The 13,716-nt window shown below is 44.4% G+C and overlaps 1 protein-coding gene across 1 annotated transcript in view; it reads left to right on the forward strand.

Annotated features, from left to right (window-relative positions):
• The first annotated feature begins 487 nt into the window (after nt 1–487).
• Nucleotides 488–13,716, forward strand: part of MFSD9 (major facilitator superfamily domain containing 9) — a 203,706-nt gene continuing 190,477 nt past the window's right edge. Inside the window, exon 1 of the mRNA XM_069636926.1 lies at nt 488–720. Coding sequence (XP_069493027.1) covers nt 613–720 — 108 coding nt within the window. The 5' untranslated portion in view covers nt 488–612. The remainder of the gene's footprint in view (nt 721–13,716) is intronic.

Raw genomic sequence — 13,716 nt, forward strand, 5'->3', positions numbered from 1 at the left:
AAATATACTTGCATATTTCATTTTAAGAAGTATTTCCCAAATAACGAAAGTCCATATGACAAACAATCATTTACCAAGAGAACATTTCCTAAAGATTGCTTGCTAAATAATAAAGATTTTGAAATGTGAAAGCGTGTCCTGTCGAGCAAAAAGTCAATAAGGTTGTTTCACATTCATCTGTTCAGATTCTTGTGCTTAACTTTCTTGCCTCACAAGAGCTCGACCCGGGTTCTGGTCCCGGATACGGCGCTGTATTATCAAGTGGAAGTTGTTTGCAATGAAATCATTTTTTTTTTTTAAACACAGAAGGGACGGCGCCCGCCCCGTTCTATCCATCTATAGTAGAAAGGGCGTACACAGCTAACAAACACAAATGAACTAAATGCGAGTTGATGTTTATCTAAAACTACAATGTTAGGGAATTCAGGGCTCCACCCACATTATGTTTATGTCTGAGATGTGAGATGCAGTCTAGTGTCTGCTATGTCTGACCCTGAAAAAAGGCGGAGCAAATAAGAAGCGCTCCTATCCTCTGCCAAACAGGCACGAGCAGTTTTCTGCAAACGTAATATTATTCGTAGTTGCAGGATGGCGCCGGCTCACTAAAAAGAGATGAGTGCATCTTCTGATCAAATGGACAAGGACTTCCCAAGGACTGCGCTCCCTCCGCTAGGGAAGCGCACCTATTTCGTGTCCTGTCTGCACCTGGTGGGGTTTTTAGTAAGTCTATTTACATTGCTTTGGGTGTTTAATAGGTTTGAGAGAAATAGAAGAGGGGCAAAGCACAGTTTTAGTAAGTCCACGGCAACATAGCGTTAAACAGGACGCCATGCTTTAAGGGAAAATTCAAAGTACAGTTGTATAGTTTCATTCAGATATTGAGATGTAAAGCGTCTTAAAGCACAGATCAGCCCCTCCTCTATTTTTTCTTTTTCTAAGAGACCTGGCTTTAACAAGAAACAAAAAAAACAATTTTGCTTTGGGGGTTAGTTTCCTGATTATTCTTACGGGATATTTGAATTGTCGAGTTAATGGGCAGTATCAGAATTGGAATTTGTCTCCTTCATACTTCTACTTTACGTTCTGTCTGCTGTTCCTGTTATGATTGCCTTTAAAATATTGCTTTCACATTTACCATACCCCGAAGGCGAAGTCTTCCAGCCCCCTATCTATTTCCTGCAAATCTTGGCAAGCAGTTGACACTTGCACGGAACAGCTTTCGGCTCTTGTGTTGCGTTGGCCGCGTTGATGTTTATTCAGTGTAGTGCATGCTTGCGTAAGCGAGGTCAGTACTTGATTATGTGGGCAAAGCCCGTGTAAGTCTGTGACCCGTAAAAAAAAAAAAAAAAATCAAGTCAGTGAATGCACACACATTGCCTCCCTCCCCCTGTGATTAGTCTGAGTAATTTATAGATAAAATGGGCCCGTTATTAAACACCTGTCACTTTCGTTTTGCTTGTGCCTCATTTTTGTTGGCTTTTTTTTTTAACCGTCCAAGAGAAGCTTGTCTCCCCTAGTCGTCGCTGACTTTTGGGCATTGTCCACAGCTTTTTAACGCAACACAACACTCTCGAAGTCAAATGTATTCTTTCTCTCTGATAAAAGCTGCCTGGTTCATGCTTTGCACCACACCAGCAACCGTTTATTCTCTCTGGGGAAAACACCACTCTCAAGTTCCACCTACCATAAATTCCACTTGTCCCTCGCTGTGATGAAGTAACTTCTACAGGAGTACAAGGTTGAGTCGAGGCTAAAGCACCTACTCATCCCTTGTACTTAATACAAACCAATAGAGCCAATACAATCATAAACATTTAAACCTGCACAGTTAAGAGAAATATCTCCTTCACTTTCTGGCAGGGCCGGTCTTTGCATCAGGCCATGCAGGTGACTGCCTGACGTGCTAGGCTCTAGGGGGCGCCTGTCCCAACTCCTCCAAAAGGGCGCCAACACCACCAGCAGCTTTTCCGCTGCATCCATCAAACCTGCACTAATGTAAAACACTGACTGTCAAAGAAAGGTTACTTTCGTTGAATCAAAAATAAAAGTTCCCATTTGCCAAATCCTTGCGGATTTCCTGTCCCTCGCTGAATGTGCGCCTACATCGAGCAACGCATGGACGCTTCTCCCGGTCACATGTTTGAAGTTATGCTTCTTTACTCCCCCGCACTCCTCTCCTCACTGCGTGCCGGTGGTTTGCACCCTCCACCCGGGGGACTGCTTTTCATCGGAGTCGACATAGGATTCATCTCCCAGAGATTGTATTGCAGGCTGTAAGCTCGCCGGGAGATTTTAGCCTGAAAATGGGGGCAGAGGGTATGTGTATCGGGGCACATTCATTTCGCTATGCCAACCTAAATAAAGTTTCATTTAAAAACAACTTCCAGCCATGCAATTACTTGTGGATAAGCGAGAGGTTCAGAGTGGAGTGTGTGTGCGTGAGAGGCAATGTTCACATATTTGTGCTATCATTTCAATGTATTCCCAGAAATGCTTTTTGGTTACATACCAGACAGTCATCAATACGTGTATCCTTTTCACCCGGCAGCCGCATCCCTGGGGCCAGAGAACGTAAGGGCCCCTCCCTTTTACCTGTCGCAAAGACACGTAGACACCTAAATGCGACAAGGCATCTGGGGTGGGTCATCTTGGCACCCTACATAGACAGGAGAGTCAAGTATCTTGCTGTTAAAATCATCAGCAGCCATTGGTGGATATGCTGACATTAAAGAGGCGCTAACAGAGAATGGACAAAAAAACCACCCTGTCTCTCACATTGTCTTTAAAATGCAAAGCAAAATGGCTGTCACTTGGCCACGCTCAGACTGGCCTATAGGGCAATAGGCCAATGTGGGCCAGTTTGATGAGTTACTTTTGACGTAATCATAATCGTTTTGACCACTAGTGTCGCTGAATAAATATTCTTCAAAATGCATCATTTGCATCACATTTTATCAACAAAAAAAACTATTGGGAACTACTCAAACAGTCTGTCACTAAAGGAATGAATTGCCATTTGCAACTGTGGCCCACTTTTTCATTGGTCCCGAGACACTTTTATGGCCCAGTCTGACCCTGCACTTGGCCGCCACAAAGTCTCCACTGCACTTCTCTCTAAGGAGGCTTTGCGTGGTATGTTGTGGCCATTTTCTTGTAGTGTGGCCAACTTACCAACATTTCTGGTAACATTAGTGGCAGATGGCTTTTGAACACATACACAGCACACAAAAATAACAAATCAGTAGCACCATTGTACCCTTATATTTGCAGACAACGTGCCTATTGGAGGGCTATCCAGGCCTTGTGTGGCAAAAGGCATGCAACCCTCCCAATGCCTTGATACCAACAAAAGAGACTTCACAGAAAAGGTCATTACACGTCGAATGTGATGCAAATGTATGAAAAGGGATGAAGGGTAAGCACTTATGAGTAGTAGGAGAGTCAAGAAGCTCATCACCCAGAATGGCTGTTACAGGTACTGTGAGCGCCAAGCCCACATATAGGACAAGCAATGAATTGGTCGGTGAGCTGACGCCCTTAATAATGTAGGGCAACTGAAAGTCAATACTCAGGTGGATGAGAAACACCATCTAGGATGCCAGCGATGACCACAGACCCTGCTGATCAAACAGTGGCCCCAAAAAGCCTGTAGCTGCAAAGGGAGGATAACTTATTTATTTATTACATTTTATTATACGCCCAAACCTGGGGGTATCGCGGCATAGGTTACGAGGTTACAGTGGAGCTTTATGGTTACAAGGGAGGAAGAAGTCAGATGACAATAATAACAATGGCAAGGTAGTTACAAAGCAAGTCACGTTATTCAGCAACATGTGGTGATAAACAGGGCTAATGAGGCAGACAGGTTAGAATTAGTTGAATAGCCAGGTTTTTAGCAGTTTCTTAAAGTGAGTGTGGGAAGGCTTGCTGCTTATGTTCGACAGGAGTGAGTTCCAGATTCTGGGAGCTGCTACACGGAAGCTGGAACCTCCTGTTCTTGAGTTCTTGAAGCGGGGGATGAGTAAGTGAGTGCTAGAGTTACATCTGAGAGCTCTAGTTGATGTTTTACGAGTAATGCATTGATTAAGATATGTAGGGGCGTTGTGGGTGATGCATTTGTGTGTGGTGGTGTTTTGTGTAGTATTCTAGCTTGTGTTGGTAGCCAGTGTACCTCTCTCCTAGTCTGTGAGATGTGATCCCTTTTTTTGATTGCAAGTGCTACTCTTAGTGCTTTATTTTGCAATAATTACAATTTGCCTGAATTTGTCTTAGTGGTACCTAGCAAGAGTATATTGCAATAGTCTAATTTAGAGAGAATAAGGGCTCTTGCTAGGGTGATGCAATTTTGTGCAGTGAGAAATTGTCGACTAAGGGCAATGAGTTTAGCCGTGTAGGCGGTGGATGCGGCGAGTGAGTTGACATGTTGGCTCATGGGGAAAAATGGTGAGGCTTGAGTCTTGGTATACACCTAAAGTTTTGACTTGGTTTGAGGTAGGAATAGGAGTCCCATCTATAACAATAGATGTATAGTCTTGGTGTTACCTTTTCAGTCGAGCAGGAAGGCCAACAATGAGGATCTCAGTCTTTTCTCCATTGAGGCAGAGACTGTTTGTTGCCATCCAATTTTGGATGAGAGAGTAGATTTTATTTATGAGACTAGAGTCCTGTTTTTGATTGCCTGTGATTGGGATGAGTATCTGTGTATCATCCGCAAAGTTAGTATAGATGGCTCCCATGTCATCTAATGCTGCAAAAGATAGTTTGCAAGGGCTAAGTAGGAATAGTGATTACATGATAGAGAGGAAAACATAGGCAGCACGAAGAAATCTCACACCACACCTAACAATAAATAGGGAACAAAGGAAGGAGCACAAGGGAAAACCAGGAACAGACTGGAAGAGAGAGTAATGGAGTAGGATATGGGAAACACAATCAAAAGCCCACATCCTCTCACCTCCTCACCCAAGGAAGAAAGAGAAAAGGGGGTACAAATAAGAATTCACTCAAAGAGGAAAGTCTCAGGGATCAAGTTGACAATGCAGAACACAGCAGGTGCAAGAAACTGTAGAACAAAGCTATAAAGAGCTCTTCATGAATAGGAAAGCATTGGAAAGTGCAAACCCAAATACAGAGGAAACCTGATATGGCAATCCAGGAAGCAGCCATTTCTAATAAGCAGACACAATCTGAAATCCAAGGACTCAAGAACAAGGAACAAGAAGCAAGGAACAAGAAACTAGGAAAACAGGGCCGGTCTTTGCATCAGGCTGTGCAGGTGGCTGCCTGACGTGCCAGGCTCTAGGGGGTGCCTGTCCAACTCCTCCAAAAGGGCTCCAGCACCACCATCATTCATGATGCATGATGCTGTAGTGCTGCATCATTTCATTTTATTATGCTAAAGTTAAGCACACTACGTTACTACCTGCATACAAAAAAACAAAGTGCTAATCGAAAGCAGACTCAGTGGGAAAAGCCAGGCTAGCAGTGCACCTGGGGTCTGCATGGCAGTTTTTGCATCATAGTGGAAAGCAACATTTGTTGCTTGACAGTTCTTCGGGCCTGGCCAGGTCTGACCGCACGTGCCTCCTCCTCAGCGCATGTACTCCAGTCAGGGGGTGATTGCTCAGCTGGCTGTGCTTTTCCATCAACTCATACTTTGGCCGGACAGCAGGGACTGGGCACTCTAAAGAGATTAATCGCCATCACACTTGGAGGATCAAGACCCAGGCACAGGAGCAGCAGGTCCAGTCAGGGCAGGACTGAGGAGGAGGTGTCACAAGCAGTGTCATATTATCTAGGTGCTGTCAAGGTATCGCCCACAACGGGAAGAGGACGCCGAGCAGAAGAGAGGCACTTGTAATGTCTTCCTCATCAGAGATATCATATATCCCATGCATGTAATTTATGTAAAATGGTCCTTTTGAAATCATATTCCAGTGGTGTGATAGAAATGCCCAATGTAGATTTTCACTAGAACAGCAGGTAAATGGGTCCTTGCAGCATCATGCAGGTGAGTGAGTCAACCCCCCGCCCCCAAGGGAAATCACCTAGTTCTGTGCCGAGATTTATTTCAGACAGGTGAGTTCTGAACTCTAAGGACAGGAGACTGGCCTCTGGGTAATGCCACTGCTGTAGATGTGAAGCTTTTAAGATCACTGTGAAAGAGGGTGCTGAACTGTAGTTTCTGAGGCCTCTGTAGTTTACATGGGTGGTGAATAAAGGCTGAAGGACTGCGTACCTACCGAAGCCCACTGTACTCCAGTATAGGGACGGCGTCAGGGCTTTTCAACTTTTTCAAATGAAATGTGTCTTGAGCCTCAGGGGGCCCCCAACAACTGCCCCCAGGTTGCCAGTCAGCAGTCTTTCAATATATTAATTTCTAAAACTGCATTTTCTCTTCCCATACGATATAGAGAAGTGTTATCACCTCAGAGCCTTCCAACACTGGTTCCTCTATATCAGTCATTTTTTGACAGAGAAAGCTTTAGAGCTCTCCAGTGGGCATTTCATCTTTAAGCTCCTTGGTGGCTGACCATCTTGTGATAATGGGTGGCTATTAACCTTACCTTTGTTGTCATTGTAATGTATGCAACATACGGGTGTTGCAGACTCTTTTCACTCAAAGCAGGGGGCCCGCAACCATCATGTTGTAATGGCCCCCCACACATCTTCAGCCAGGCCTGCTTGAGTAGAGTGGTCACCAATCTACAGTGTGAGTGCCTCTATTTTATAATTGGTTGACTACACCTTGTACGAGCACCGAGTGTTCAGTAGGGGAGTTTCACAAATACAGCAATGATAATGATATGTTTTTTATATAATGCTTTCACCAAAACACTTTACATAGAACATATACAGTATTACCCAACCAAGGTTGGTACTCTAAAAAGCTGATGTATAAATGAAACAAATGCCTTGAAGGAGCCTTTTTTTAATAGCGTACACCATGTAGGCCAACATATCTATTCCAGTCAAAGGATGATAGGCCAGTCTTGCATTTAACTTTGCATTCTGGGACTTGTCGTTCTGGATTTCCCCATTATAAATCCAGGACTACAGGTCCCAGAATGCAAACTTAAATCCAGGACTGGGCTAGCATCTCCATAATAGAATGGATAATATTGGCATGTATGGTACAGTATGAATTGAATAACTTCTAGGCTCTTAAAATTTTGACAAATATATCACAGTGCTATAAAATTTAATGTCCAGGATCACACACTTTGCAGTGAAGCTGGCATTTGAGACCAGTTTGCAATTTAGGAACTTAAGCAAATGTTCTCATGTCTAATTGTTAGAAATGTGTGCTTATGCTTCGAATTTGCAATGTGAAAGTCAAGAAAGGTTACTTTTTGGACACATAATACAAGTAACATTATAAGACTGTCACCTAATATCGAATGTATGCATTTTGTATTACATTTCCATCTGGTTCTTTATTGAGTGCACCATTAAGAACATTTGTGACATTCAATTTTGTTTTTTTTGAGGGGAATGGGGGGCGCCAACGATGCTTCCCGCCTGGGGTGCAATCTGGTCTAAGACCGGCCCTGCTTTCTGGTAACATGGGCTGAGGCAAAGTTATACTCCCAAGAGGGGTGTGAATGTGATTCAGTTGCAACCCAAATGGAGAAGTCTAACAGTCCAAAACAAAGGCATCAAGGTTACTTGTCAACATTTTACAGCACCTGGAAGGGAGATTTTCTCACGGAAAGTGAGAGATTTAATTTTCCCATTGGTTTGCATTGGAGAGAATGCCACCAGAAACAGCAACCCCAGGCGTATCAGATTCAACAGTCTTTAATCAGAACAAATTCCATGTGGTTTAAAGTTTTTATTTGAATAATTGACTGCCCCTCTTGCCTTGATTTCTTCTGTTTCCGTCTTTTATGTCGTGTTTTTTGTGTTGGTGTGCGCCCTGATGCCTGCAGGCTTTGACACTAAATAAATACATAAATAATTGTACCTAAATAGAAAACACTACACAAAACCAACCCCTGAGTAAAGAACAAAGAATAAGCAAAGAAAGCAAGCTACAACACTCTGGTTCATGAATCGCATGTGAAAGGCAAGTAAAAGCCACTAAGTTCTTTAAAAAGGATATATTCTTGGGTGCATATGGTATCAAAGTGATCTAACCAGTGTCTAGGGCCCAAAAACTGACAAAGGGGGCACTTACCAGTCAAAAATACCTTGTTGCAGTTGTTGGTGGTTCTTCTGCATCGAACTGGGCCTTCGAGCTGTTGTGCAAGCGGTTCGAGGCAAGTTTGGGTGCAGCAAGTAGTGTTCAATCCGCAAAATGATATTGAGTCGGATCAAATGTAGTAGCACAAGCGGTTCCAAGACAGCATTGGAGCGATGTAGGTTGGTGTTTTCCCAGGAGTGTTTTGCTTCCTAAAATGTGTAGGGACCTCAGGTACGTAATACATACCCCCCTACACAAGGTAAAGTTCTTGGACACAGGGAGGCAATAACACACATTTAGACCAGTAATTAGAATATAATTGGCACTTTACAGGCCCTTTATTCACAGTTACTAACAAACAACATACAAAGGAATACAGTTATGTATCAAACATAGAACCATACAATAACACAAAGACAATCACTGTTAGTGCAGCTGTAGAGAACCTTCATCTCGCCTGGCACAACACTGCAAAGCGCCAAAGCAGGTAGGCAGAGAGAACACCTCAGCCAACGGGTCCTCCTTCTCAATAAGACTTTTCCTTCTACGTCAGTGGATTACCCCTCTCTTCTTATTTGGTGTGGGTCTCTACCTTCCGTCTCAGGCCAGAGTGACAGACAACAAACATCAGAGGCACCCTTAGAGTGGAAAAATCCAGACAGTGGATAAAACCCATCTCATGCTAAAAGGGTTCATCTAAGACTTTCCCTGTGGTTGGAAGCTAATGTCCAAAATGGCTGATTATCGACGCCATATTTTAGCTCACATTTTCACTCGAGCACTACAAGGCGTCAAGTCGGTTCAAGACATGTGGTAACTTGTGTAGGGTTGCGAAGTGACACTTTAGAGATTTGAGCCAGGATATTGCAGTGAGCAGTTGATTAGAATCTAGCAGATGACCGGCTCTGCAAGGTACTATGCGGCATTGAGCTGGTTTGAGATTCAAGCACGCTGGTTCAAAGAGTTTGGTTGAGTACCAAAGGACGCATCCCCAGGTCTTGTGATTCAAGATGTAGTGAACTCTGTTCAAAAGCAGTTTGAGGAAATTAAAATAAGGTTCCTGACCGTCTTGGCTCTCTGTGAATCCCAATCCAGGAATTCATGGAGCAGATTAGTCCTTGTTCTTGGGCTCCTAGACCAAAGGGTGGCTGGCACTCAACTGCACAGGTCCTTCAGCATGGTGCTTCCTGTGGCTGTTAGAGAGGCAAATCTTACCCCAGCAGCAGTTCACCATCAATGGGGTAAGGGGTGGTGATGGGAGAGAACTCGCCTCTTCCTTGGGCCCTCAGTCCTCACCTCACTGGCGAAGGACTTTGTAAAGATCAACTGTCTCAACAGAGGTCTACTGAATTCTTCCAAACGCAATCAACAAAATATTGAGCGACACCTACATTTAAAGGCATAAGCCCACATGTGATTGTCCTAAAGGTAACCTGCTTTAGGGGTTCAATCCCTACTTGAAATTAGTCGACTTCCCCCTTCTGACATGACACCCAAAGCGCTTTGTGCTACAGGAAGTGGAAGGGACAGGAAAGGGGGAGAGAGAGAGAGAGAGAGAGAGAGGCAGAGAGAAACAAGATGGCAGAATCGTCCCCAAACTGTACAGATCTGTTCTAGCTACACGAAACACGCCCCCTTTCCTTCTCAATTGAATCAAAGGCCTTTACAAAAGCAGCATCCTGTTGTGAGGTCTAATGCTTTGTTGAATGGGTGTGCCCTTTGATACCTGTTCCCATCCCATTTTCCTGTGCAGTGGCTGTCTCTGGGGAAAGGGTGTTACGTGCCCTTAAAAAGGAACAAAGATGGGCAATTCCGCCACTTCCCGCTTGCAGAGCCTTGCGCAGCGATTCCAACAATATCGGCAGAAGGGCGCCGCCATATAAGACCACTGTACATTACATTACGTAAATATGGAACAACTTCAGAGAAGAGGATTTGTGATAAAGCCACATGTTAGTAGTCGCCATTTGACCCAGGCACGTATCGTGTTGCTACGAGGGGTAAACATTTCATGCTGCAAGCTACTAGACAGTCACTCACCCCCTCCGTTCTCCACATATGCACATCGCACATCACACTTTTTCATACTCTCCAAATGTCACCACTAGTAAATGGTTAGTGGCAAGCCTACATTCTGAGGCCTGTTTGAAGATTAGCTGGACAACATTTATACATTAAAACCCCTCACTATTAAAATGTTGTACCACCTGCTGGAACCTCCTGGCTGCTAGCTGGGTTAGCATCAGGTCCACAAAGCCACATACTGGTTATCAAAGTTTGTGATAATGCAATTAAAAATGTCTATTCTTTGAAAGGTGACTGCCGAATGTTTCTTTTTTAAAATGCAATTTCTTACCTGTATTACGTCCACACTAAGCTTTTCATATAACATATTTGGAGAGCCGCTATTGCAGGTATGGAGTCATTTTGTCATGTTGCCTTCCAAGATAGTGCTCCCCTTAGTTTATTTCACTTCGTGCTACTGAAGACTCAATGATCAGCATTTGTATTCCATCCAATGATGGAGGTATGATTTGACTGTGTTCTAAGCTTAACGCTTGAGCCAGGACGCAAACACATGGTGAATTGCCTACTCTTCTATGGAGAAAAAAAATAAAGCTAGATGACTGCACAAGGGACCCATGAAATGTTGTTCTCCACACCTGATTTTGTTATTTATTTTATTTGAATTATTGTCCAGTGCTGCCCCTACTCAGAGGCCACTGGTGTCGCACAGAACACCTTTTTAATTCTGCCAGTCTTAAGATACGAATTCACATCTTTAATGTCTCAACTATAGCAACAGAGACTGATGTTTGTGTGTGTGTATATATTTTTTTATATATTCACTGAAAAAACGTTAGTTAACGTGCTGTTAAGTTGCTCAGATTTAACGCAACAAAACCCTTGAAATTCAGCAGATGTGGGAAGTCGTACCCAGCTTAACTCGGCGCACTCCCGTTGATGTCCCCCATAATGCTGTTTTGCATGGCATTGTGAATCCATTCTCTTATAATATGTATGTGCTCATGGGTTTTGCAACAGGAGCACGCTGAGTTAAACTGCTCCTGACTTCTCATACCCGCTGAATTTGAAGCGTTTTGTTGCATTAAATCTGCGCAACTTAACTGCATGTTATATTTTGTTTAAATGAATTTTAAGGGATTTCTTATACCATCGTTTTTATGGGCCATCCGGTGGATCTCCATCTGACCCCTCTGAGGGGAGGTGGGCTGATTGGATAGATCCCTTTAGAAAGAACTTTGAAAATAGAAGGGAATTCATGTTAGGAGGGAAGGGTTAGAAATGTTTAATTAATGGCATTTATGTCATTTGTGTCTTTTAGAAATATAGAGAAGTCCCCATTGGGATGCCTAAAAAATCCCCTTTGGCGTCTGTGTACCGTTGGTACAAACTCAGGGCGTACCCTATCTCCTGTTTTAACAACTTTATTTGCAGGTTGCTGTCCGGGTCTTCTGTCCCGCTGGTCTGGTTGTGTGGATGGTTGGTTCTCGTGGATCCATCCCTGACCGGTGGTGAGGAATGTGCGCCCCTTCTCTTGGCCAGAAAAATCAGGGGTTACAACTGCATATCCATTGGGCCTCTCAGCCACTCTTTACTTATCATGCACTTTGCCGTCACCCACTCTGCCCTCATATCCATAGCCTGTCCTCAGTGGTGGAAATTGAAACAATTTGAAGGGGGATCCCCCAAGTGCCGGGTGGGAGCAGTGTTTGGAGGAGAGGGCAGAGTTTCGAGGAGGCGCTAGCACATAGCAGATTATATCACCAAGGCGAGCCCCCATGTTCGGAGAGGGACTGCCTTGGTTCCTGCTTTGACATAGATAGGGGGGCGGAGCCAGAAGAGCAGACTGCTCATGGTGCCAATGTGCTGTGTGCAGATCTGCCCCTTACTCCATACCGTAGTGAGGCAGTTGCTTTCGGTTGTATGCCAGGGCTGAGGCAGAGACAAGCGGGGTCCCAAGATCCGACTGGAGACCTGATGCCGGATCTCGAATCCAGCGAGAGCCAGCCACTTGGCCAGCGCTGCCTGTCTCTAACCTAGTGTACCTTGAGTCACTCTGTATTCTTTCGCATAGCTACTGGCCTATTCTCAACACTGATCTTGCTCACTGTGTGTAAAGTCCAGTAACCCGCTCTGTGCTCCCTCACCTACTCCCTGTTCCTTGACATTGCCTGAGACGTACAAGGTTTAAAAGGCGGGAGGTGAAGTAAAAAACATTTTTAGGACAAGTAAGAAGATTGGGATAGTCGATGTCAGGAGAATGGTGTTGCTGATTTAGTTGTGGGAAAAGCAATATGTTTTGAATAGTTTTTGGAAAGTGGAGGGTGCAGTGTGGATGTGGCGTTGTAGGGCATTCCAGGCTTTGGGTGCTCACTGGTTGTGCTCACGGGATGAATGCTTGTGTTTGTGTCAGTGCAGAGTCATTTGAAGGCCACTCTTTGGGGTATGAGGAGCCACTGAATCTTTCAGAGAACTGGGGCAATGTGTGGGTCTTTGGGTAGGTGGAGGAAAAACCTTGATGCTGTGTTTTGTATGGCTCGCAGGGGGCAAGGGTGCTGGGGATCCAGCAAGGAGAGTGTTTCTTTAGTCCAGCTTGGCTAGGACCAGTTGTTGGACTGCAGTGGGGAAGGATTTGTCGTATCTTGTGGAGAAGGTGTAGCTGTAGGTTGCGTGCTTTGGTGAAGCAAGCTCTGTGATTTGTGAAGGAAAGATGGGGCTCAATGTTGAAGCCTAGGGATTTGATCCAAGTGGCAAGGTTGAGATTTTGTCTTGGGTGACAGATGAGGAGGTATTCCATTTTGGGATGGTTGATTTTTGGAGAAATGGGTGGCCACCCAGGTGGTACTTCTGGAGAGACAACTTTTGAGGGTGTTGTGTTTTGAGGGGATGAGAGTATCATTTATTCTGCATCTTGGTTGAAATTAACGTTGTGGTTGCTAGAGGTTTGTCAGAGGAATTCAACATATAGGCTGAAAAGGAGGGAAGATAGTGAGAATTTTTGCAGAATTCTGTACATAACTCTGGTGGGGAAAATCAGTATGGATGGCTTGGAGACAAAGTGCATTCTGTCAGCGAGGAAGGAGGTGAAGCAGTTGAGAACAGTGCCTGAGAGTTTCATCCTGTGGGGTAGGATGTTTAGGAAAATGGCGGTCAATGGTGTTGAAGACAGTGGAAAGTTCAAGAAGTATGAGGAGGGCTGTGCGTCCTTTGTCAGTGATGTGGTGGTCATTCAGGATGTGAAGTTTTCCCCTTCTCAGTGCTGTGGCCTGGTCGAAATCCAGAATTGAAGGCGTTGAGGAGGCTGTTTGTGGTGTTGGAGTTGGTGTTAGGTAAGATTTTGTGAAGTCCCAACTGGTGTGGGATTTTACAAGACTTATCTGCTTGGTGTTAGTGACCCAACTTTTAACATAGGCCTTTACTACACAAGTTGATAGAGTGGCTGAGCAGACATCCTTATCTTAGAAAGGGTACTAAGAGCTGTGGAGCAGTACAATGAAATCAGCAAA

Source organism: Ambystoma mexicanum, chromosome 7p (assembly GCF_040938575.1).
Source record: "Ambystoma mexicanum isolate Mex_15411 chromosome 7p, UKY_AmexF1_1, whole genome shotgun sequence".
NCBI lineage: Eukaryota > Metazoa > Chordata > Amphibia > Caudata > Ambystomatidae > Ambystoma > Ambystoma mexicanum.